This window comes from Nelumbo lutea, chromosome 3 (genome assembly GCF_056320005.1).
Source record: "Nelumbo lutea isolate HS-2025 chromosome 3, American lotus-T2T, whole genome shotgun sequence".
In the NCBI taxonomy this organism is placed as follows: Eukaryota; Viridiplantae; Streptophyta; class Magnoliopsida; order Proteales; family Nelumbonaceae; genus Nelumbo; species Nelumbo lutea.
Window position 1 is genome coordinate 59,185,921 of NC_142686.1, and position 27,015 is coordinate 59,212,935.

A 27,015-nucleotide genomic window follows, 5' to 3' on the forward strand; every position below is an offset into this window, starting at 1 on the left:
ATTACAGAAAATATAGAAGCACATTGAAAAAAAAAAAAACAGAAACTACAGAAAAACAATAAAGTTATAAAAATACAAAAATGCTGAAAATAGCATAAATTACAGGAAGATATAAAAATATGGAAATTAATAAAAATCGCAGAGATCAAACAAACTCAGTCATGATAATTACGCAGTCCAGAGCAGAAAAATGAAAACGCGCCGAAAGGACACTCGTGTCATATGATAGTTGCCTAGTTGGTGCTTTACCTTCGAATCCACCAAAATCTCCAAAAACAAAACTCATTGCTCGTTCTGTGAGCCCATTCTAAGTGTACATGGATATCATAGCAGTCCAAAAAACAATATTTTGACATTCATGGGAACAACACATCAACAATTTGAATGACTCCGTAACCTGCAATCAAAGCATTTCAATTTCATGTTGAAATATCTTTTACATGCATATTATCAAACAGTTTATGAGCATCACCTCGTTCACCACATTTTAGATGCATATCAATCAATGAAATCCTGTCAACATACAAATCATATTCCAATCGAATTCTTAAACTCTTTATAATTTCCAGTTAGAAGTCATGGTAACTCTGCAGACGACTTAAGAACGAAGGAGAAGGTGAAGTAATCGGGTCTTGTGAGTTCATTATAAAGTAATTTTTGAGAGTTCTTCCATGGTACCCAAATCTAAGGTGGGTACTCTTTCATGGGTTCTATGAAACTCAATTTCCACGACGTTGATGTTGGGAGTTACCTGGTAAGGTGGCGAGAGTGAACCGGAAAGGAACTGGTACATAGGAAATCAAATCCATGGAAATCAACTAAAGAAGCTAAGCGAAAAACTGTGAACTCTATAATAAATTACAAAAACTAATCAAAACAAAAAAGGCAGAATTCTGTAGATATCATATTCAACTTCAGATTTTAGTCTATCTATTTATCCATCTATCTATATATATATATTCAATCTCAGATTAAGGTTGGAGGGAGGCGAACAAAGGAGGCCATCGTTGCTTGGTTTGAAGCAATCAACCATAAGAAGAAAGGAAATCAAATCTGCGCCCCACATGCATATCTCAGCATGCATTGGGAACATCTCCCAAAATTGTCAGAAAAACTCCGAATATTAATAGTAAATGGGTTACTCGTTGGATAACCGTGACACAATCTGCAATTGACCCGGGACTATATGAACACAACCCATGAACCCAACCCGCTAATTAATGGGTGGGTTAGCGGGTTGGGCTGAAAAATTGCCACCTACCCATTCCCAAGTGTATCCTGATTTACATTATTATTAACTTTGCATGTATATTATGTTTTACTCCTATTTATTTTAAAACCTTTGTTCCTAAGGTATATGACCTACCCCACTTCACTATATTTTCTTAATTTTCTTATAATTTTTATCATATTTTATATTTAAAATGATAAATCTGATAGATAATAAATAAGATAATATTAGTTAAAATATTTAATTTATTAACATATAAATAATTTAGTATTTTCCTATCATTTTATTAAGGTCATATTATCAAATTTAAATTTTAAACTATTATTTAAATAAACAAATATAGTATTCACTTTTCAGTGCAATAACGTCCATCAGATCTGGACCGATAGACCTGACTATTAAAAAGGACGGTTCGGGGTCTGATTTTGTTACAAATAATAATTGGTTCAAGACTGGTTGTACCAAGATCCAACCCATTAACAGCCCTATAACTCATATTCAAACTACAAACAACACGAACACGTTAAGAAAAGTGTGTTTATACCAGTGATGATGTTCATCTTTCATGATGCGACGATAAAGACCTTCCATTACACGTCTTTAATTCGTACAAAGAAAAGGTAAATTTCTAGGCATGGAAGCTGGATCCTGTGAACGAGTGCAGAGTTTAACTGTGAGAGAGTGAAATCAACCACCACTTCGGGTGGACATTTCACAAGGCAAAGCAAGATTGATTCTCACTCTTTCAAGTGCTCATTGGCTCCGGACTATTTAACGAGAGAGTGTCGAGCAACGAGTTCTGGGGTTCCAACTCCTCGTGCCATAGTGGAAGGGTGTCCCCTGGGTAGAAGTTCCTTGTCACTCCCTCTGAGTTTATCTGCAGAAACACCAGCGCGCACATGGGACATAAGCATCAGGTAACAAAATCAGGATAACTAGGCATACACAAATGGTGGAAAATTAATGGGTATTTGGTTTTTGTGTGCCCGCTGTGTTTTGGGGCGCACAGAGAAAAACCCTCCATGTTTTGAAGGGGAAAGAAATACCTCCAACAATGCAAGTTAGAAGCGCCCTCATTATAATGAAATACCCAAGAATTTATGCATGAGTAGGATAAATAATTGAATGGATGGTTCTGCCATTTTAAGTTGGATTTGTATTTATTATGAAAAACTTCTCGTGGGGCTTATCTTGCCAATATGCAGTGAAAAGATAACATGAAACTCACAATGACAGTTCGCACAACACCTCCACTTGCACCATCTCGAGCAATGGCAAGAGAGACGGCTTTCACCACTAACTTCTACAAAATAGAAAACCAAAAAACTTTTAGAATTGGTGCTCAAATAAAATATCAAGCATGTGAACACCATTTGGTGCTCAAAAGCAACTTAGAAAACATGATCAAACCAAATACAGCTAATCAAATTGTTAGCACAGTATGTAAAATTCCTAGAAAATATAATTTATTTTTTTCTAGGTGGACTACCTTTAACCATAAGTGATCTGTTTCAAGTTGAACGGGCTAGAAGGGCTAGGAATAGACCAAAAAGGACATGGGTCGGAATAGTAGTAGGAAAAGATTTAAGCACTCATAATCTAACAATTGGCATGGCTTTAAACAGAACAGAATGGAAAATTCATGTAGCCAACCCATATAGTTGGAATAAGGCTTGGATGATGATGAAACTACCTTAACAGTGGGCCTTTTTAAGATGCAGCATCCTGAAATTAGTCATGCGGTGAGGAACCAAATCAATGACAAGCCATTTCTCAAGACTAGCCAGGTCAAAAAGTGGAGCAGGTATGGTTAATCAAAAGTTGCCATTGTCATTTCTCACCAACCATCAACTCTCCTTTTGAACTCTCTTATTCCAACCCTCCTCCCTTTATTAATCACCACCAATCATGCCATCAAGTGTTGACCTGCAGACACCAATTCTTCTCTCTTTATATATTTATGATTGGTGGTGATTAATTGACCTGCAGACACCAATTCTTCTCTCTCTTTATATATATATATATTCAAGTGACTTTACCTGCCGACACCAATTCTGCAGACACTTGACCTGCAGACACCAAATCAAGTGATTGCAGGTCAACACTTGACCTGCAGACACCAATTCTTCTCTCTTTTACTTTAAATTATGTTTGTATTATCTTCTTTCCTATTATTTTTAAATGGGAACCAGGTTTAGCTATAGAATTCTTTGATTATGATCATGATGCCCAGATATGGACACAGACATGGATACAGACATAGAAAATGGGAATACAAGTGACCATTTCCTAAAATTCCAAACATGGATATGGGTTGAGTCTGGATCTGCTAACCACAACACATTGATGGCCACGTTCACCTAGCCACACATTGGGAATATCGGTGATATAAAGTACAAGAGATGTTCCCAATGTGTGGCTGGGTGGATGTGACCAGCAATGTGTTGTGGACAGCAGATCCAAATTGCATGTATCCCATATAATATGTTTATATCATGCTTTTATATATAGTTTTTGAAGTTGAATGCCAATTCTCAATACCAACTTCTTGCCAATTCTGATTAATTTTCTGGATGTACAGATCTTTTTTTATCAATTACTATGAAATTTTATTAAATAAGTACAATGAGGCATAGAAAATGGGAGAGATAAGCTGTCTTAGTTCTCCCCTTTTAAACTCCTCAAATAAGTTACAGTTGAGCCCAATATTACTTGATCTCTACACACCACTTATTTGGCCAGTACATCAGTAAAGGAATTAGCAGTTGTTTTAATCCATTGCAGTCTTACTTCCATATCTTGTGTCAGCCATTTGAATCTCTTCATTTCATTGTTATAAATCCACAAACCAGCTTCTTCCTTTTGCAACCACTCCACCACCAGCTTGGAGTCTCCCACAAACCAGCTTCTTCCTTAGCCCTCTGCATCCCTTCCATTAAAGCCATAATCTCAGCGCTTACGGAGTCACCTACACCAATTGGACCTGAAAAAAGAGCAATTATTTTCCCCTCCTCATTTCTGAAAACACCTCCAAGGCCTGAATGCCTGAAGGCAATCACTCCACCACCAGCTTGGAGTCTCCCACAAACCAGCTTCTTCCTTAGCCCTCTGCACCCCTTCCATTAAAGCCATAATCTCAGCGCTTACGAAGTCACCTACACCAATTGGACCTGAAAAAAGAGCAATTATTTTCCCCTCCTCATTTCTGAAAACACCTCCAAGGCCTGATTGCCTGAAGGACCCGGGCTCCCTGTGCTGCTACCATCAAAGTTCAGTTTGATAAAACCATTAACTGGTGGAGACCAATTGGGGTTTGTGACAGACTTAAAAGGTGCTGAACCTGCTACTTCCTTCCAGCTTTTAAACAAAACAGCTATTGGATGTACAGATTTTTTTTTATAATACAATTTGTAACAATTTACTTATCTGTTCATCTAGGCATCCATCCATCTGAATGAGTTGTTCAGCCTATAAGCCAAGGCCACTGCCTCTTTAATATGATACCCATGGAGCCATGGGAAATCTGAGTTGGTTGAGAACCACCAAATCATTACTTTGCAACCACCTTTCAACTAGCAAAGAATTCCTGCCCAAAGAGATCCAATTTTAAACTTAGAAGCAGTGATAAGATCTCACATCTTAATGCATTTCTTGCCCTAATTGGTCCTGAGTGTCTCAAAGGAATGTCTCCTGAGGTATCTCCAAAAACACCACTCGCACCTGAAGGACTTGGGTTACCAATAGAGCAGCCATCAAGTTGTAGCTTTATTCCTGTTTTCACCTATCCTTCTATCGTTTATCTTTTATGTGGTATGTGGAACAACTCTCAATTATAACTAGATCAATGATCATATTGGGAGTTTATGTCCCAATATTCAGCATCTAAACATACAAGGACTAAATATATGTTGTTTTCATTTTGTTAATGCAGATGAACTTGTCATTTCAGTTACTCTCTCTCAAAAAAGGGCTAAATATATGTTGTTTTCCTTTGAACTTGTCATTTAAAAAGGAAAGTAAGTATTTTTCTAGTTGGATAACTAGTACTAAAAAGTATACAGAGTCAATAAAGGCATCAAATAATACTACCAACTAATCCATAAAACAAGACATAAATAAATGAAAGGAATAACAATGGAAACTTTTTTCAAACATCAAAGACTATATATCTACATACCTCAGCTTCATCTTTAGACATTCCTTCCCTCCAAGCTTGGTCAAAGAACCCATACAAGTAACTGGAACCAGATCCTGTTAAACACAAACTAGTCTTTAGGACCTTAGCAATTTCTTTTGTTCTAAAATAAAAATGTTTATTAAAAGAAAAGAGAGATTACAACAGTGACAAGAAATCACCTGAGAGAAGAATAGAAAAACTAATTACCCAAACAAAACCAACACCACCCCTTCACAGCACCACCAAAACCACAAAAACAAATATAATCCACAATGAGAACCCCCCCCCAAAAAAAAGGTACCAAAATCAGATATGACCAACCACCAAACTAGCACACTTTCAACCCCACCAACCCCAACCAATACATGAACTCATCACAAATGACCGCTGGAAGACACCAATGCACCACTCGAAACCAAACAGATTAATCGGCTCCTACAACGAATGTCACCATCTCTTTAAATCTCTTCCCGACTTCTTTGGCTTTCTTCACCTTCTTGTTAGGCTCAATCCCAAATAATCCTCTTAACCTAGCAAAGACCTTAGAAACCTGGAAACTTTGATAACTTTTGTTATTCGAAACAGAATACAATGAGAATACAAAGAGAGAAAATTAAAAACAAGCCCAAAATACAGACTCCCTATGCACTCCTTGCTTGGCCAACCCATCCGCAAATGAGTTGGCACTCCTTTTCACCCAGCTGTACTGAATCTCAATGTCCCTACACAGCCATAAGAATTGTTTCTTTTCATTGTTAAAGTTCCACAAACCACTGTCCTCTTTCTTCAACCAGCGAATCACCTTCCAGGATCAAACTGCTGATATTTAATTCCTTTGCTCTTCGAATTCCTTTAAGCGCTGCAAGGATCTCAGCCCTAAGAGTCACCTTCTCCAATAGGGCCAGAGAATAAAGCAATAACAATCCCTTCCTCATTCCTGAAAACTCCTCCAATCCCAGAGGGCCCTGGATTCCTTACACTGTTGTCATCAAAATTCAGCTTAACAAATCCTGAGGGGGGAGGGGACCAAGACTGGCAAAGAGTCCTCTTGCCTCTAGCAGTGGAAGCAATCTCTTACAAATTTCTTAGCATGTCATCCACAAGAAAGTCTGCAAACAACTCCAAAGATTTTAGCCAGTGGACAGCCCTTAAAAGGATTAAGTCTAACAGTTCTTCCAAGGTTCTTTCCTTGTCTAAAAAAATACATGAGTTTCTTTCTTCCCACAATGACCAGCATACCACTGCCCTAATACTCCTCCATAGTCTTCCCTCGCTTCTTAGGCCAACTGAAAAAATGAGAGAACAAACCTTGGACACTCTCCGGAGGGTTCCAGTAACACCCAAAGCGGGAGAAAACCCACTCCCATATGATTTTAGCAGCCTTACAAGAGACCATGAGGTGGTAGTTGGATTCCCCATCAGCTTTACAAAGAGCACATCTATTAGGAAGTAGACAATAGTTGGGTCTCTTTCTCTGAAGTAAATCGAAAGTGTTGATTCTTTCTAGGAAATTTTCCCAACCAAAAAAACCAACCCGACTCCAAATTTATTTAACCGGAAAGGACAACCCAACGGGGATAGGAGGTTTAGTTAAGGTTTCAAAGAATGAAGCACAAGACAAAGTACCAGAGCTAGAAGGGGTCCAAAATTTGGTGTCTTCCTTAGCAGGATTTGGGAAGACATTCTCAAGGGAGGCTAACAAAGTTACCAAGCTGTCCATGTCTGTATCCCTAATTGCCCTATGCAGGCCTAGGTTTCACCCAAAGCCAGAAGTGGAGTCTGAAGGAACCGAGAAAGAAGATATGGGTTCATTTTTCAAATCTGATAGAGCATACAAGGAAGGAAACTGGTCCTTCAGAGGAGAATCCCCGACCCAATTACGTTCCCAGAATTTTATTCAATTACCAGAGTTTCGACCATACCTGATCCAAGGGGAGAAAACTGGAAGTAGATTGTAAATGGATTTCCAATGAGAAGTAGCTAAGGCCCTTGCCAAGATTCCAGGGTTTCCAATGAAAACTTTCATTCATTAATTCATAATGATAAATAGTAACAAGCACCCCAACAAGGAAGTGCTAAAATCCACAATTACGTTGCCCAAAAAACTCAGCCCTAGTTGACCCCTTTTAGCTAAGCCATCAGCCAGGCCATCATTAATTTATCCTCTAACCCAATTAAATTTGACATCAATCTCCCTTACCAAGTATATTGCTTTCCTGCATCCATCCAATTACCATTTTTGAATCCCCTTCTACTTCAATCTGATGGAGACCCAATTGATTTGCCAATTTCAATCCTTGTAGGAGATTCATCACCTTTGCTCTTTGTTACGAAATTATAGGCTGTAAATATGTAGTATTAGCCCAACTAGGAATAGCTTGATTATAGGAATTATTCTTTCTTTGATTTTCTTCCTATTTTAGTATCTACAAGGCTGTATGATTTTCTTCCTTTTTTGTATTTGCAAGGCTGTATGATTTTCTTCTTTTTTTGTATCTGTAAGGTTGTATGATTTTCCTCCTTTTTAGTATCTACAAGGTTGTATATATATGTACTACTTTCTCAATAGAAAGACATCAATTTCTTCTAATTCTTGTTCTATCACATGGTATCAGAGCTGGAGACACCAATTCCAATCTGAAACTAATTTCTGGTTTTCTTCCCTCTGCTGCCCAAGTGAGCAGCTTTGAATTCTTTACGTTGCCCAAGTGAGCAGCAGCTGCGGTCTCTAGGTCACCCATTCCGAGTGACATCTGCATCTCACCGCCCCTACCAGTGGAAGCGGAATCCCAGATCGGCCTACCCACCTTCACCCATCTCTTCTTCACTTCGATCGGGAGAGGGCTTTCAAGTCTACAACAGGTCGGAGCGTAACACAGCAGCCTCGGTGTTACTCCTGTGGTGTTTGTTTGCCCATCAGGAAAGTCTTTCTTCTCTGTTCTTTTTATACAGTTGATATTTCGGTGCCGCCAGTTATGGTTTCTTACTGTTTGGGTGTTGCATCTGCTGCCGATTCTGTTTTATTGGCTTTGCTGGTTGTTAAAAGTTTATTTTCCTGTGTTTCTGATGGCGGTTGAACAAAAGAATTTGGCTATGCCTGGTGTTATCCCCATTCTGTCTAAGATCACTAAACAAAAACTAAACGGAACTAATTATTTAGACTGGAGTAAGACTGTTCGTTTGTATTTACGGAGTATCTCTAAGGACAATCATCTAACTAAGGACCCTCCTACTGGTGAGACCCGCACTGAATGGCTAAGGATTGACGCTCAATTGTTTTTGCAAATCCGCAATTCTATTGAGAATGAGTACGTCGGTCATGTCTCTCACTGTGAGTTTGTAAAAGAACTAATGGAATATTTGGCTTTTCTGTTCTCTGGTAAAGAAAATATTTCCTGTATTTTTTATGTTTGCAAGACATTTTATCGGGGTGAACAACAGGACCAGTCTCTTCATACCTATTTCATGAATTTCAAGCGCACTTATGAAGAATTGAACGCCTTGTTACCTTTCAGTACTGATATCAAAGTTCAGCAAACTCAACGTGAACAGATGGCTATTATGAGTTTTCTGGCTGGCCTTATCCTCAATTTGATGGTGCTAAGTCACAGATTTTGTCTAATCCTGAGATTACCTCTTTAAAAGAGGTCTTTACTAGGGTCCTTCGTACAGATACTAGTTCCCATACCTCACCTGTACAACAACCTAGTGCACTTGTCAATCAGAATAGTGGATCAACTGGCCGGTCTCGTTCTCGAAATAGTAGCAGGGGTGGCAGTAATAGTGGTTGGAATGCTGGAACTCAGGCCACATGGGGAGTAGTTTGCTACTATTGTCATGAACCAGGACACACTAAAAGGACTTGCCAAAAATTGCTAAAGAAAAACCAGAAGTCTTCTGAGTCTCAATCAGCTCATGTTGTAACTACGAGTGATGCTCCTCATCCATCGTCAAGTCAGACCATTACAATTTCTGCAGATGAGTATGCAAAATTTACCCAGTATCAAGAGGCATTAAAGAACTCCTCTCAATCCATCACTGCCCTTGCTGAGTCAAGTAAAACCAATACATGTCTTCTTTCTTCTTCCTCTCAGTGGGTCATTGATTCTGGTGCAACAGATCATATGACAGGTAATCCTAGTCTCTTTTCCACTTTCCAATCACACACTTTTCCTTCTTCAGTCACCTTAGCAGATGGTTCTATTTTTTCTGTCCTTGGTTCTGGCACTATCAATCCCACACCAACACTTTCTTTGTCATCTATATTGAGTTTACCAAAATTTTCTTTTAATTTGGTATCTGTTAGCAAACTCACTCGTACTCTTAACTGTTGTATCTCATTCTTTCCTAATCATTGTCTGTTTCAGGGTCTTATGACGAAGAGAATTAATGGTAAAGGACGATAATCAAAAGGTCTGTACATTTTGGATACCCAGGAACCTCAGACCATTGCCTATTCCAGTACTTTATCTCCTTTTGAAGCTCATTGTCGGTTGGGGCATCCATCTTTACCTTTGTTAAAGAAGTTATCTCCTCAGTTTCATGATGTATCTTCTTTAGATTGTGAGTCTTGTCAGTTTGCAAAACATCATCGTCTATTATCTGTTTCTCGAGTTAATAAAAGGGCTAGTCATGCTTTTGAGTTAGTACATTCAGATGTTTGGGGACCTTGTCCTATTATGTCTAAGATTGGATTTCGATATTTTGTTACCTTTGTGGATGATTTTCCTCGTATGACTTGGCTTTATTTAATGAAATCTTGTTCTGAGTTGCTTTCACATTTTAAAACCTTTTGTGCTGAAATAAAAAACAGTTTGATGTGTTTGTACAAACATTGCGAAGTGATAATGCCAAAGAATATTTCTCTAATTCCTTCCAGACTTACATGACTCAGAATGGAATTCTCCATCAATCATCTTGTGTTGATACTCCATCTCAAAATGGAGTGGCTGAGAGAAAAAATAGACATCTTCTTGAAATTGCCAGGGCTCTTTTATTTCAAACACATGTTCCTAAACAGTTTTGGGCTAATGTTGTTTCTACAGCGTGTTTTTTGATTAATCGCATGCCTTCCACTATTCTAAACGATCAGATCCCTTATAAGATTTTGTTTCCTAATAAATTTGTGTTTCCTGTTGAACCTCGTATCTTTGGATGTTCTTGTTTTGTTCGTGATGTTCGTTCGCAGGTTTCCAAATTGGAAACCAAGTCATTAAAATGTGTCTTCTTGGGATACTCTCGTCTCCAAAAAGGGTACATGTGTTTTTCTACTCTCTTGAACAGGTACCTTGTGTCAGTTGATGTTACATTCCATGAACATCTTCCTTTCTTTACTGCTCCATCTACACCTGTGTGTCCACAAGAGGATGATGATCTACTAGTGTATCATGTCACCGGTCCAGACGGTAGTGTTGTTCCAATACCCCCACCACCACCTTCTCAACCAAAACTACCTATTACTCAAGTCTATTCTCGACGACCTAATCCTCCTGTGACAAGTCCGGCACCGGTCTCTTCTTCGTCATCAGATCTAATGCCCAGTGATATTGATTTACCTATTGCTCTTCGGAAAAGTAAACATCAATGTACTTATCCAATTTCCTCTTATGTTACTTATGATTGTTTGTCCTCTATTTCTTGTTCGTTTGTTGCCTCTCTTGATTCTGTAGGGATTCCCAAAACTGTTCACCATGCTTTATCCCATCTTGGGCGGCGTGATGCCATGCTTGAGGAAATGAATGCCTTGACTGAGAATGGTACTTGGGATCTGATCGATTTACCTACTGGTAAGAAAGCGGTTGGATGCAAGTGGGTCTTTGCAGTCAAATTTAATTCTGATGGATCAGTGGCTCGCCTAGTGGCCAAAGGCTATGCACAGACATATGGAGTGGACTATTCTGATACTTTCTCCCATGTAGCAAAATTGACTTTAGTTCGATTATTTATTCCTCTTGCAGCTACATATGATTGGCCACTTTACCAGCTTGATATTAAAAATGCTTTCCTACATGGAGTTCTTCAGGAGGAGGTTTATATGGAGCAACCACCTGGGTTTGTTGCTCAGGGGGAGTCTAGGAAAGTTTGTCATCTTCGAAAATCGTTGTATGGACTAAAACAGAGTCCTCGAGCTTGGTTTGGAAAATTCAGTCAAGCAGTAGAGAGGTTTGGAATGAGGAAGTGCAAATCTGACCATACTGCTTTCTATAAGCAGTCCACGTTTGGCATCATTCTATTTGTTGTATATGTAGACGATATTGTTATCACTGGGAGTGACACGAAGGGAATCTCATCCTTGAAATCCTTCTTGCAGAGCCAGTTCAATACTAAAGATTTGGGGCACCTAAATTACTTCTTGGGGATTGAGGTAGCAAGGAGTAAAAGAGGCAGTTTCCTTTCTCAGAGGAAGTATGTTTTGGACCTGTTAACAGAAACTGGGAAACTGAGAATCAAACCATGCAATACTCCAATGCTTCCTAACCAACAAGTCACAAAGGATGGAGATGCTTTTGATGATCCTGAACGATATAGAAGATTAGTTGGAAAGTTGAACTATCTCACAGTGACTCGTCCAGACATTGCTTACTCAATTAGTATTGTAGGTCAATTTATGTCCTCACCTACAGTGCATCATTGGGCAAACTTAGAACAAATCTTGTGTTACTTGAAAGGAGCTCCTAGACGGGGGATACTGTATCGGAATCATGGTCACAGTAACATTGAGTGTTTTTCTGATGCGGACTGAGCAAGTTCCAAGATTGATCAAAGGTCCACTACTGGTTATTGTGTTTTCGTTGGTGGTAATCTAGTTTCGTGGAAGAGTAAGAAGCAAAATGTGGTGTTGCGATCTAGTGCAAAATCTGAGTATAGAGCAATGGCACAAGCTTCGTGTGAGGTTATGTGGGTTTCTCAACTCTTACTGAGGTCGGTCTTAAAGTCTTAGTTCCAGCGAAGCTATGGTGCGATAATCAAGCTATGATTCATATTGCTTCGAATCCAGTTTTTCATGAACGAACTAAACATATCGAAATAGACTATCATTTCGTTCGTGAGAAAATTCAACAAAACTTGATCTCTACAGCATATGTGAAGATTGGAGAGCGGTTAGGAGATATCTTTACAAAAGCTCTTAATGGAGCTCGGATTTCTTATATTTGTAACAAGCTGGGCATGATTGACATCTATGCTCCATCTTGAGGGGAAGTGTTACGAAATTATAGGTTGTAAATATGTAGTATTAGCCCAATTAGGAATAACTTGATTATAGGAAATATTCTTTCTTTGACTTTCTTCCTATTTTAGTATCTACAAGGCTGTATGACTTTCTTCCTTTTTTGTATTTGTTGTATGATTTTCTTCCTTTTTTGTATCTGCAAGGCTGTATGATTTTCTTCCTTTTTAGTATCTACAAGGTTGTATATATATATGTACTACTTTCTCAATAGAAAGACATCAATTTCTTCTAATTCTTGTTCTATCACACTCTTAATGATTCTCCCACCCCTATTGGCCTCAAATAGAGGGCTAAGGGTCTTCCTCCTTTGTCTTGTAGGACTCCTATCCTGGATGGCCCTGGGTTCCCAAGTGAGCTACCATCAAAGTTTAGCTTAATTCTTTGTCGTCTTGAAGGTGCCCAATCTTCTTGTGCTAGAGGCTTGTACCTTGAAGAATTTTCTACTATGTTCCAACCCCTGATTACATCATCAACTGAAAATTCATTAAATAAATCATTGACTTTAATCCAATGTCCCCTCCATGCACGGGGAACACATCTCTCGTGCCTGTCATGGGGAGATACTCCTAGTGCATGATGAGCTGTGGGGTGTGCTCCATTGGCAGCTGATCCAGTCCCTTCCCAAACTACCCATAATACTGCTTCTTTTTACAGCTATCCATAGCAATCTCCTTTTCTTTGGTTGTTTAAAGTAGTTTGCTTCAAAGAGTCCTGCCACATTAGGAGGGGCCCTGCAACCAAAGAGATGAAAACCACTCCCAAAAATAGAGACAAAGAAGCAAGTGATTAGTAGGTGTTCAGCAGTCTCACCACAACCAAAGCAGATGACGCAGGTATAAGGTGATAGGCACCAATTTGGCCTTCTTTTTTGAAGCACACGACAAGTATTGATCCTTTCCTTTTGTGAGCCACTTCCCAACAAAAAGCCCTCACTTTTGGAGGCATTTGACTACACCAAACCTCTTTGGCTGGAAAAGACCCTACCAAACCCAAGGAACGCAATAGTACATTAAAGAATGAAGAGTAAGAAAAAGAAATCAACCAAATTCTACTATCCTCACAAGAAATATCAAGAAAGATCAAGTTCAAAAGAGAAGAAAGTTCATCAATTTCCTCCATTTCAAACTCCCTCAACTTCAAATCCCAAGAATTTTCATTACCTCAGATATCAGAAATATTTTCCCTTATTCAAAGAGATGGAGTAAATGGATGGGAATCTATTCTTGAGAACCAAATCCCCAAACCGCACATTTTCCCAAAAAAGGACTTTATTAACAAAACAAGCATCAAACCTGAAAAAAAAAAAAGGAGATAAGAGAGAGTACCATGTATTTCTTTCCAGGGAAAAGAACGATTCACTCTAGGGTTGAGACGGAGACCAGCATCCCAGCTGTTTGTTGCCCTTCCATGAATGCCCGCAATCAATTTAAGCCACAAGCTATCCTGCTCTAGTGGCCATCTACACATCCACTTGGCCAATAATGCTAAGTTCCTTTTCTAATATTTCCAATGCCGAGTCCCCCTTGCTCTTTGCTTCTAGAGACCACCTCTCAATTCACCAAGTGATCTTTCTTTGTCTCTCTTGGCTTTCAAAGGAAACCTATCATGATTTTTTCTAATTTCCTAGCAACCGACCAACCCCCATTGGAACACTAAAGGTAAACAAGTAATAGATTGGCAAATTATCTAGTGCAGATTTGATCAACATAATCCTTCCTCCTGGAAAGATATAATTCCTTCTAGAGACCACCTCCCTTTTTTTTTTTGATGAATAGACCACCTCCTAATTCACCATGTGATCTTTTTTTCTAATTTCCTAGAAACCCCTGTTGGAATACTAAAGGTAGACAAGTAATAGATTGGCAAATTAGCTAGCATAGATTTGATCGATGTAATCCTTCATCCTAGTCCTAGAGAGATATAGTAGAAGCCACTTCCCAATTCACCAAGTGATCATTCTTTGTCTCTCCTAGCTCCCAAAGGAAATCAGATTTTTTCTAGTTTCCTAGTAACCCCCATAGGAATACTAAAGATAGAAAAGTAATAAATTGGCAAATTAGCTAGTGTAGATTTGATCAACATAATCCTTCCTCCTAGAGGACTATTTCCTTTTCCACCCTACTAGCTTTTTTACAAATCTTTGTAGGACTAGTTACCAAAAACTCTCAAGGTCTGACTTACCCCTTGCAACAGGACCTGTTGATTCCTACAACACAACTTTCAAAATTATTTGTGAGGTTAGTCATCTCTCTCCCCCTCTCCCCTTCAAATCATCTGCAAACTGCAAATGGGCAACCACTCCCCATCTCTTCCCACTTTCCAAACTCTTAATAGATTGCTCAAACCAGCCCCATGGATATGCCACTAAAACATCTACTACTAGCATGAAAATAAAGGGAGAAATAGGATCCCATTGACCAAGATGGAATACCGGCAAGTTGAAATGCAACCTTTGATCCATTTAAACTACCTGTCACCAAAACCTCTTCACCTTAAGACTTCCAAAATAAATTCTAGTCCACCAAATCATAGGCCTTTTCTGGATCAATTTTACAAATCACCCCTTTCTCTCCTCTTCTTTTCCTAGAGTCTACACATTCATTTGCAATGAGGATCTGGTCAATGGTTTTCCTTCCAAACACAAAACTCCTTGGTTGAGAGTTTTTTTTTTATGATTGATTGGGAGAGATTATTTTTTTTCGCAAGGCCAAAACCTTATCTATGACTTTAGGCATGCTGCTGCCCACCAAGCTTTTAGGTCTAAAATCCTTTGGGTGCAAAGCATCCTTTTTTGGAATTAGTGCAATAAAAGTGGCATTTGCACCTGAGTTTATTTTGCCTCAAAAAAATCATCAAAAAGCTCCATAAGTTCATCTCTTAAAATACCCCAACAATCTTCGTAGAAGGCTATTGGCAAACCATTTAACAATTGTGCTTTTTGAATCTTCTAACTGCTATTCTAATAAGACCATCACTTATCCTTTCAAACCCCAAAATGGTGTCAATAAAAATGCAAAGAAATTGTATAGCCCTTCTTTTATATATTAGTAAATTAATACAACAGAAAAAATAAGACTTTGAAACAGATACTCCATCATCCCAAGAGAAGATAACATGGGTGTAGTGCTAACCAATTTTAACAAGAGTGATACTCGGGTGGTTCAACCAAAAAAGATTTTGGAAGTCCATAATGCCTGTTGAGTGGCCCGGTTTGTTTTGTTGAGTAGCCCGGTTTATCTTTAGTTTGCTTTTATTTAATTAGGAAGTTGTTGGGCCTTAGGCCCATTAGTTTGTATTTTTTAAAGTTGTGACTATTCAGTTTTAGTAGCCGCCCTACTAAGGGCATCTTTGTAATATCTCATCTTTAAGTTAAATATAAATATAATGAGGGGCTGGTGGCTAGGGTTAAGTTTCTCATAATCCTAGTTGACCTCCTACTCTTTTCTTCTCCTTCCCTCTCTACTGCTTAAATCTTCATCTTCCTCCTCTTTCTTTCACAAGAAGCTTGATTGAATCAGCAAATACTGATCTCTACTATGCCAAATCGAAAGATGTAAAACTTAATAAAAATAACAAGGCTATTTTTAGGATAACAAGTTCTATCTTAAGAAAACTCTAAATTTGGATGTCAGCTCTAATCATGTAGATTTGTCTAGTACATCTAAAGTCAAAAAAAAATCAAACTCATCTAAAAAAATATATGTTTTGTTCAATGTTCTCATTTTTGCAATTTTCTTCACAAAAAAAGAAATCCAACAAAAATCTCCATTTCTTGCAAGAGGCTTCAACACAAGATAGGCCCACACAACAAGGGCAAAATAGAACTTCAGAAGATAAATAGTAGTGCAGGGGGAGCAGAAGACGTCTCCATTAGCAGAATCTATAAATCTATAATAAATTGTGAAACTAATCAAAGCAAACGACATATACTCCCAATTCCTTATCTTTAGAAGGAAAAAAGGAAAAAAAAATAGCAGAAAGAGTTTATCAATCTACATAGAATCTGTAAAAAAGAGGTCCCAATGACAGACCTCCAATTGCAAAAGGTTGCTCCAGAATTGTCCCACCAAGAGGCACTCCATATATTTTGCCTCCTTCATATTTGTCCCATCCACCAACAATCAGGCCAGTTTGTAGCATGTTCTGCCAAGTTCAGTATACAGCAATAAGGCAAATATTAAGTGCATAACACAAAGTATGCATAACCATCAGTATAACATTCAGAAAATAAATAGAAAATGACTGCATGTGTGAAGCTCCCTTGTATTTTTTCTTTATGAGTAAACAAAAAATTAATTAGCAGGATAGGAACATATAAAATGTATAAAAAAATAGATAGGTAAAGGAGAGAACTTCAATGAAATGATAAGAACTGCAAATTATATATTTCCACCAACTTGGTATAGTCAGACCACATACATGCAACTCCTTTTGCTATCAACTGGCTTGAGATGTATAAATTCAGCTGTTCCAAATTTTCATGCACAACCTCCCACAAATACTGCATTTAAGACTTATTTAATTTCAGGTAATGATGAGGGTCTATTTGTAATTCTGGCTATTTGTATGTGACCTGTCCAACAAGCCAACTGGTACATGTAGCTTGTTCAATAAGCCAACTGATATATGGTTTGTTTGATAAACCATCTGGTACAGGCTTATTTAAGCCATTGTTGATATTTTGTTATGGTGAGAGAAGCACACTGGCTGGGGTGTACAGGAATTATGGGTTATTTCCCTAAATCTGTTATATGCTTCAAATTTTAATAGTGGATTTATACTCTGCTCTCTCTTCTATGGAACATAGATGCAGGCCTTAAGCTGAACCACATAAATCTGGTTCCCATTTTGTTTCTTATTGTGGTTTCTTATTTATGTTTCGAATTATCATTTCATCATTTGATTAAGATTTTATGGCTTTTGCATGCGCTCTATAGACCTGGCTGTCTTGATCAGCTCATTATGGGTGCTGATTAACCTCTCCTGCATTAGTGCCATTTTCTAATATGTGATATTTACACCAAATTTATAAGATACAAATAAAAATGACAGATCAAACCTTATTATTATACGACAAAAGCCTGATTAGGTTTGCAGCAACTTTGACAGTTGCAGGCTGTCCCAACTGTATCCTGCAACAAAAGGTAGTGTCTTGGTTAGCTCAGGGTCATTTAATCAAAAGATTAGGAATGGGATCTCTGACTGACATCCCAAAAGTTAAAATTACATTCCAGCCTTTCCCTAGTCCCTGATCTGTCAACGTAACTGAAATATGCAATCTAGACCTTTCATAAGTGAGGCAAGAATCTATGGGAGATCATGCTATCCACTTAGGTTGTTGAGTGGAAAGGAACAAATGTACAGAATAAATAGTGCCTACTTGTGAATTATGTGATGCACTTGTATCTACTTCACAATGTGCTCTCCATGCTGAGGAGCTTAGAGCAAGGTTTCAATTTAGACTCAAGACCAGGTTCTATCCAAACTTGAAGCTTAAGTTTTTGGTGTTTTCATAATATATATATATATAAGAAAAAAGAACATAAACACCAAAAGAAGCCTGAAACTGAAGCTTTTAGAAACGTTTACTTGTTTGAGTTTTTGCCATTTAACCAAAAATCACATTTGAACACATTTCTCATCATTTTTTTTTTTCTATTTTACTCCACATTTTCCCCTCCCTATCTTTATTCTTTTTTTTTTTTTAATTTCTGTGCATAACAAAAAATTGTATTTAGATAAAAGAATGAGTTCAAGAATGCAAAGATTGATACATATACATCCAGAAAAAGAAAGAGCTAACCCTACGAAAGAATTACAAAAAAGCACCACTTCTAGGGATGATCATAGGCCAGGCTTAACAACTACATAAGGGCTATAGACTGGACCAGGCCTATAACTTTTTTTTGGTCAATAACCAGCAATTTACTAAGTACAAGTTGTGAAGTACACTTATGTACATGTTTTAAAAGACGCGGGAGGCATATGCCTGGAGGCACGCCTCAGGTGAGGCACCCCCAAAATACCCTGAGGCTTATGCTAGAGGCCCACACACCTCATGTGCATAAGGCATGCTAGAGGTGCACACCTCATATGCCTCCTTGTGCTCAAGAGGCTTACACCTCTTATGTTCTGAACTACACCTCACACCTCCAGGCAGTGGAATGCCTGACGTCATGCCCCCGCATTTTAAAACATTGGTACTACAAACACCCTTTTGAAGATGAATCTTATCTCTACTTCTCATTTTTTTTTGTCTCCAATAATCAACATTTTCACATTCATCTTTTTCGCTTTTTGAGCACCTTCTATTACCACCACAATTCAGCTCTTAAAGAGTCCCCTACCCCAGTCAGTTCCGAGAATAGTGCAAGTGCAGGAACATGACCTTCCTCATGTCTGAAGACTCCCCTCACTCCTGAATTCCTTGGATTTCCCCAACTACTTCCATCAAAGTTTAGTTTTTAGGAAGCCTACTCAGGTGGCGCACAGCTCCTGTAGACTGCAGTTTTTTAGATGATGTGCTTGCCACTTCTCTCCAATTTCTAATAATATCATTTATTGAAAATGATAATGTTTTCAGCCAATGAGCCACTGTAACAATAATGCACTCGATTATTGCCTCTTTACCCCTTTCTTTTTCCTTGAAGATTCTTGTGTTCCTTCCTTCCTATACCATCCAAATGATTGATGCTCTGGTGCTTCTCCACATAATTCCTCCACCCTTCTTTGGCCAGTTTGTAAGAGTGAATAAGCCAAGATATATTAGAAGGATATTCCAACTGCACTCAAATAAGAAACCAATCCCAAATACAAGAAACAAATGAGACAGGAGTTAGTAAGTTTCATATTATATTATGTCACATAATATGTGTACAAAATTTATTTTATACATTATATAACATAAAATATTATATATAACATGTATTATAAGTTTCGTATATATTTTTTTGAGAAGAGGTAAAGTAAAATATAAATATAACAAAAAGTAACATATATAATATATATTATACATGTGCATATTATGTTATTTTATGTTATATTTTATATTTATATTTAACTATTATATATGAAACTTTACCTATCTTCCCATGTCTTCCTTATTTTCAACCAAATCAATGCAATTTTATTCTATAAAAACAAAAGGCCACGGAATTCCAAAAATTCCATTGGCAGAACTCAGATGTACAATGGATGGAGATTTTCTACAGCACCTCATCAAGGTTTTGGTCCTTCTAAGGAAATCAAGCTAAAGTTCACAGTTTTTTTCTTGGGAACCATGGCTTGGTGGATATAAGATGGGAGTTCTGCAACAAGAATGCAAAAAATAGGTTTTAGTTACTAGTGTTGCACAGAGAATTTGGTTTTAGCAATAAATTGGATTACTATTAGAATTGCTCATTGGGAGTTTGGGACTGCATTAGAGAGAAGTTGAGAGACTTCACTACTGATGATATTGATTCTTCTTTTTTTTATAACTTACAGGTGATCATATCTACCCTAATCTTCCTCTTCCGAAGAGAACTCTTTCTTTTTTATTGTTACTGCACAATTTTATTTATTCAAATAAAAGAATGCTCATTGCAACATGTCTAGCATCCCATAATGTGCACTGGAGAACTACTAACCCTTTACACGTTCCAATACATTACACTGATGCACAGAAAAATTGCTCCCCATCAACCCCTTGTTTGGCTAATGTATCAGCAAAGCTTCAAGATACAAGTAATGGCATTTGGAGGCATATTTGCGGGTGATGACGGATTGGATGAGTGAGGTGGAAGAATTTGGCGAAGAAGAAAAAGCTTCAAGACCAAAGACTCCAACCCACAACCAGACCCAACCCAAAAGCACAAAACCGTACTATGAGGCCATATTGGTCTGAGGCAAGAATGAGCAGGGAAGCCTGCAGAGAACCTGCAGGGATTTTCAGAGCTACAAGCTTGTTAAAACAGCTCTCCCCGTAAACGCCAAACGCACATCCAGCCCATGGTTTCTTCGCTAATAAACAGTGAAGGCAACGCCACCACCGTCGAACGCTATCAGACCTCTGCACTTTGCCAATCCAAAACACAAACCCTATTTGTAGGTTAATTTATAAAACCAAAAAAAACTAGCTTATGAGGGGTAGAAAGATGTAGGCTTCCTATTTTTTTATTTCATCACCTAGGCGAGGCCTAGGCACTTGGGCACCCCATGGTCACCTAGCCTCGCCTAGGCACCTTGAAAACCATGTTTATAACAACTTCAATCTTCCAAAGTTTCTCAAAGGAAAATTCAATGAATGCTATTCAATGCCTTTCCTTTTTCCTTTTGTCTTTTTTTCATTTCATTTTTCTTTTTTTGTAAATAAGGAGGCCCTTGAGATATCAGTCTTGGCAATGGTGAAACATTTCTCTTTTGTATATGGTAGTGAACAAAACAGAATGGCGAAATAGGATTCATGTGACCGACCCCATATAGTTGGAACAAGGCTTAGAGATGATGATGATAATGAGGCATATAGTCCTCTTTCTGTATATTTTTGTAAATCAATCTTCCCCTTCTTTAGTAAAATTTGATTGTTATCCATAAAGATAAGTAATAAAAAAAAAATCAACCTTCCAATCCCCCCAATGGACCAACCAAGACAATGAGAGGAAATCACACACACAAACTGAAACAGTGTGAATGTGAATAGACATTCATACTACTAGTGCAATAAGACAAAACCATGCCCAACTGGATAGGCTTCACCGTATGTTCTTAACCAGGAAAATATTAGGATTACAAGAGGATAAAAGAAGATGATACAAGAAAAGCGGCCAAAGGTTGGCCAATTCACGGTATGTCTAAAAAGGGGAAGATATGCTGGTCTTCAATTCCAGCTGCAGTTTTGTGGGCCATCTGGCTAGAAAGAAATTGCAGAATATTTGAACAGAATATGACTTCAGAAGCAGTAGTAATCAATGCAGCAGTAGGTTTTTTAAGAGCTGGTTGTCTGTCCATAATGTATTCAGAAATAAAAACTTTTCTTCTTCTTTTTTGAGAGTGGACTTTTTTGGAGGTTCCTAATGGCTGTTATGTACAGCCACTCATTGTACAAAGAACCTTATTTTGATATTAGTACAGACTACAGAATACTAAACTTTACCTTTCTCAAAAAAAAAAAAAAAAAGAAAAGAAAAGAAAAGCGGCCAAAGGGAGATCTGGACTTGACCTAAGAGATCTGCCCACCCAAATAAGCATAAATAAAGAAGATATGGCTCTCAGGGGCAGAACCCCATATACAAATTGATCTAGTCTACCCTCTTACAGTTTGATATTATTTACCCAGATACAATGAGGACACAGCTAGACATAGTGTCAGATATAGAATTTATACTAAAAATTGAAATATCCTACATGATATGGCACCTCTATATAGGTATCCAAGTATCATAAATGATATCCAAGCCAGATTTAGTAACATTAAAAAATATGTGACAAGAAACAAAAAAAAATCACCCACGTGTGTTGCTGAAGAAAGTAGCGCACATAATCAGAGACAATTTGAGAATCTGCAGCCTGCAAATGATAAATGAAAACAAACCAGTACGAATTGGTAAGAGCGAGTGCATGATTTCTTGAGTTGTCAAAGAATGTTATAACTCATTGACTCCAACATATGGGATATGTGATGCATAAAATAGGATTATATAATAAGCAAGAACTAGAAGACCACAGGGACAATAACAATATCTCTTTCCTAAATGCAACATGCATGCTTAGAGAATAAACAAGTAAAAGGGAAAACAGCATTCTTCCAATGCTTTGAAGTAAGGTAATTCCAATTTCAACCTAGGTTTCAAATTCCTCAAAAGAAAATTTTTACAGAAATTTCTCCAGAATTTTTTGGTCCAAATCTAAGAATATGAGAAAACTTCTACATGTATGATTAGGCTACAAGGTATTCAAGAAGATGTGGTTGCAGTTGAAAGAAAGGATGAGAGAAGTTATTCATTTGGACACTCATTTAATGCAGTGGACTGTATCCAATTCATTGGCATGCCCTCCTGTTTGCTGTGACATGGTAGCGAGAGTTAGGGGAGGACTGGATGGGTTAACAGAGGACATTTGGCATACAGAAGAGAGGCAAATAGGTCCATTTACTTGTTATAATTTTATGTATAAATGAAACTTTTGTTCCTACAATTTGTGCAACAGACTTCTCTCAATTAATTGAGGATAATCCTAGGTGTGAATATTCTTGTCAGTAGACCTTATCTACCACTTTGTGAACAAATAATTTCAAAAGATAAGAAAAGCGAGCAAGTTCCAATATAATTATATCCAGCATAAAGCAATCAGATGGAAAAGTTGCTCGATGAGCAATTAAGCTTTCAGAATCATAGTTTTAAATAAAGTTCTGGTTTCAAAATGGGTTAAGAACAGAAAAAAAGAAAAAAAAAAAGTTTTTTACAAAATCTTTGGTAGAACCTTGCTATTTTGGTTCAGAGTCCAGACCCAACAAAGTTAAATCCCAAAAATAACATAACCATGTTTCTAGCACAATAATCCCTCATCCTGCTTATTCTCTGTTCTTTTCCATTCTCTGTTGTTTCAAGGTGATGCTAGGGAGTGATATGGCCCTTTATGGAGTGAAATGGTGAAATAGGATCCATGTAGCCAACCCCAAATGGTGGATATCTAGGAAAAAGGTTTTGTTGAGTTGGAGCGGATGTGATAAAAACATTCAAGTGGGGAAAAAACTAAATAATCCACTTTCAACAATTTTGCTTCCTGGCTTAACTATTTAGGTTTTTTATAGTCATCATACTAAATCTCATAAAGCACTTCTTGTTCATATTTACATCAAGCATTTATATTATACAGCAGCTAGGACATCTTTTCAGATAAAGATGAACAAGAAGATGACAATACACCTTCAATCTAGATTCTAGAGACACTAAACTGAACGCCAATAAATCCCAAGAATGGTAATCAAGACAGAACAACCATTCAAAGATGTATTTTCAATGTGAGGGCACTAAAACTGTACTAATATCCATCAAGTGTGGTAAGCGAACTGTTATGGTCCCAAAGATTAAACAGCTTCGCTTGACCTTGACGCATTCCAACAACATTTGAGTCTTTTGGTGTATTGGTCAAGTACATAAGACAGATATGGAAAATTAATAAAGAAAATAATGCAACTTTTAATAGTAGAAGTAAATTTCCAAGGGCCTTAGGAAGCAGAAGCTATGAAATGTCTCAACACTCGTAAGCCAATGTATATGATCAACTTAAGGGCACTGAAACCCCATAGTGCTAAGAATTTTCGACCACCAAGTATCATGATCAGAACTACTGATCAAAAAAGTATTATGATCAGAACAGGGAAAAGTAATAAACTTCTGTCGATCATCAACATAAATAATTAGGAGCATTAACCAATGTGGGGTGTCAGAAAGATACTTACTGATCCAGAGCGGCACAAGTAGACATTATCCGTCAGCTGCGTGATTTTGTCCGATGCCCGGTTAGCAACATACATCCCTAACAATGCAACAACAACATTGAAATCATTCCAAAACAAGATAATCATATTTGATTCAAAAGACTGCTCCCCCCCCCCTTCTAAAATTCCTTAGCAGTAATGTAATGAAAATTCTCACGCAGCATAAAGAATAAAACAAGGAACAACAACAATCTAGTACAAGAATAAGCAAATCAATACAAGCAGCAATGTTTGAAATTGACAAACGAATTTTCACAGCCAAAAAAAATACTAAAAAAACACTTAAAAATACCCCCAAGTCGGAAATTTAAGGAACAATAAAAAAGTAAATGGCTGAATATGCAGAGAGAGAGAGAGAGAGATACCAGTGCTGGTTCTGGAATCAGCGCCGAGGACGACACCTCCGTCATAGGTGACTCCTATAATGGTGGTTCCCATCGAATGAGGAGCATCTAGATTAAGATCCATTACAGCAGCAGTTGTAGCGAAAGAACCCTAGAAATCAAACGAACTTGAAGTAATTCTAACCAACAATATTAAACCCTCCAGCACCAACACAAAAAAGAAAGGAGAAAGCTAGAAAGGCAGAAACGAGAGTGATGCGAGCTTAGAATTATTTGACCGTGAAACAAGAGAAAGGAATCCTACTACTACTATTCTAGTCCCTAGAGAGAGAGACGGAAATTCGGCTTCCTGCCCAAGTCACCTTCGATGTCGTTGGAGCGATCACAACCGTCCAACTGAGAGACTTATCTCAACTAATAGGATGTAGGAACGTAGCATGTAGGATGAGAAATCGGATGTGGTGCCCGTTTCATTTTGGTATCCGTACTGATTAGACCTGGTCGGGTAACCAGATAGCCCGATGGGCTGTTCCGGCCTGGCTATTATAAGTCGGACTTGGTTATAATTTTAAGTCCGTGAATTTGGGCTCGGGCCTAAAGTACCGGGCTCAATATTTTTTTTGGTTCAGGCTCAAATTTTCTCAAAAAAGATCAGCTCGAGCCCAAGTCCGACTTAATACTATATATTAAATAATAAAAATATTTTATTTAATAAAAATATATATATACAATATTTTTTCTTGTTCTTTTCCTTTTTTCAAGTAATAATGAGATGTTTATTATTTTTGAATTTTGAAGGTTTTTAATATAAATAAAACATTTTTATTAAATAAAAAAGAAAAAAAATTGTTTTCAAATTTCTGACCAGACTTGAACTCAAGCCTGAATGTATTCTATTGATAAAAACTCGGCCTAACCCATATGAACAAGTCTAATATTGATTCGTTTCATTTTGTCACATATTATCTGTTAATACATGCCAAAAGTATCCGTTCCCAATCGCCAGTTGGTAGGATCGCTGGGCTCTGGCTAATTGTAGCGAAGACATGGGATCGAATCCCATTGCCATCAAGGATGGGAGGGTTATTGGAGTTTGTAATGTGGTCCAATCACTATAGCAGTCGGCCATATACCTAGGCCATGATGGGTTTGGGTTTTCAGGCCGACGGGCTGATCATGGCTCAGGACGATAAAGTGGGTTGTGCATAGCGGCCCAACACCCCCCTGCATAAACAGACACATGTATTATGTATACATACATATAATAATTATATATAATAATATATTAATATATATAAACTTTTATTTTAATTTTATTATTATTTTAACTTTTTCTTTTTTTCAAATTTCTAAAAAAAAATCATGCCACCCACAGCCCAATCCAACCCGGCACGGCCCACCCAAGCTCATGACATAGGCCATGTCAGGTTCCCTTTAGGGGTTATGAGCTAGGTAGGCATGGCTGCTACAGTGCGAGGCAGACTGCAAAAGTGGGTTGTGTCAGCATGGCATGGCCCACATTACACCTCTAAGGGTTATGGATTTGGGGGATGGGCTACCCATAAGGTGCAAATCAACTAGATCATGGTCCAACTCAAATTCAAATCTGATCCCATTTTGTCACATTTCGATATCTCTTGTCGAATTTTCGGATCAATTCATATAAAAAAGATAACATCAATTTAAAAATCGGATCGAATTTGAATTACTCCCATTTGATATGAAAGAATCCAATACAATTTATATTGAACTCTTGTAATTTGATTTTTTTTTTTTGTATTATATGTATGTATATGATAAAAACGGTTAAAAATGCTTGTATTTTTTTGTTTTTCTTTGTATAGACCATTTTGTTTCTTTTTTTATTAATAATTTGTTAAATTTTAACCTATGGATAATTAAATCAAATCGAATCAAATCAAACTCAAATATCTTACATCCTTAGCAAATTTAAATTTGAATTTGATCTTTGTTAGATCCATCGGATCATTGGATTGGATCGGATATAAGATTTACATTATCACATCAAATTTGGATATACCCCTATCAAAATTTGATTCAATCCATTTGTATCCCTACTACCCTGTTGTGTAGGCCTATATCATGTTGTGTAGGTGCGTAGCCTTGTGAAACAAAGAAGAAGAAGAAGAAAGAATTGGGTTGTTTTAATAGGGTTATAATTGGGTCGGATTTAGATTTAACCAACTCTACTTCATTTATTTAAAAAATAAATAAATCTAAGAAATAAAAAATAATTACTTTTTAACATGAAATTCAATATATATTTTAATTTTGTATAATTATATAAATTTTATACACTAAATCAAGACACACACAAATATATATATATATATATATATATATATATATATATATATATATTATAAAATAATTGAAATTGAATTTTAATTGGATCAAATAGTGTTCAATTTGGATCTTATCCAATTATTAATCACATGCAAATAATAAAATCCAAATCCAATATGATTATGTAAATGGATCATTATCAAACCAAATGTTGGACCGGATTTCATACTCTTGAGTTTGTTGACA

At 37.3% G+C, this 27,015-nt stretch overlaps 1 protein-coding gene across 2 annotated transcripts; it reads right to left on the minus strand.

The window, feature by feature from the left end:
• Positions 1-1,581: 1,581 nt before the first annotated feature.
• On the minus strand, positions 1,582-24,886 carry LOC148865191 (proteasome subunit beta type-6-like). 2 transcript variants are annotated; one of them, XM_088981625.1, is made up of 9 exons: positions 24,484-24,852; positions 24,080-24,156; positions 22,130-22,185; positions 17,699-17,771; positions 16,671-16,782; positions 5,409-5,482; positions 2,460-2,534; positions 1,973-2,108; positions 1,582-1,879 (listed from the first exon to the last, which is right to left on the minus strand). In XM_088981625.1, the coding sequence occupies exons 1-8, from the start codon at positions 24,584-24,586 to the stop codon at positions 1,977-1,979; spliced, it is 702 nt and encodes a 233-aa protein (XP_088837751.1). In that variant the 5' UTR covers positions 24,587-24,852; the 3' UTR covers positions 1,582-1,879; positions 1,973-1,976. The 2 variants fall into 2 exon arrangements, with proteins under 2 accessions (XP_088837751.1, XP_088837750.1); XM_088981624.1 differs by having other exon boundaries at positions 1,582-2,108; positions 24,484-24,886.
• Positions 24,887-27,015: the final 2,129 nt, after the last annotated feature.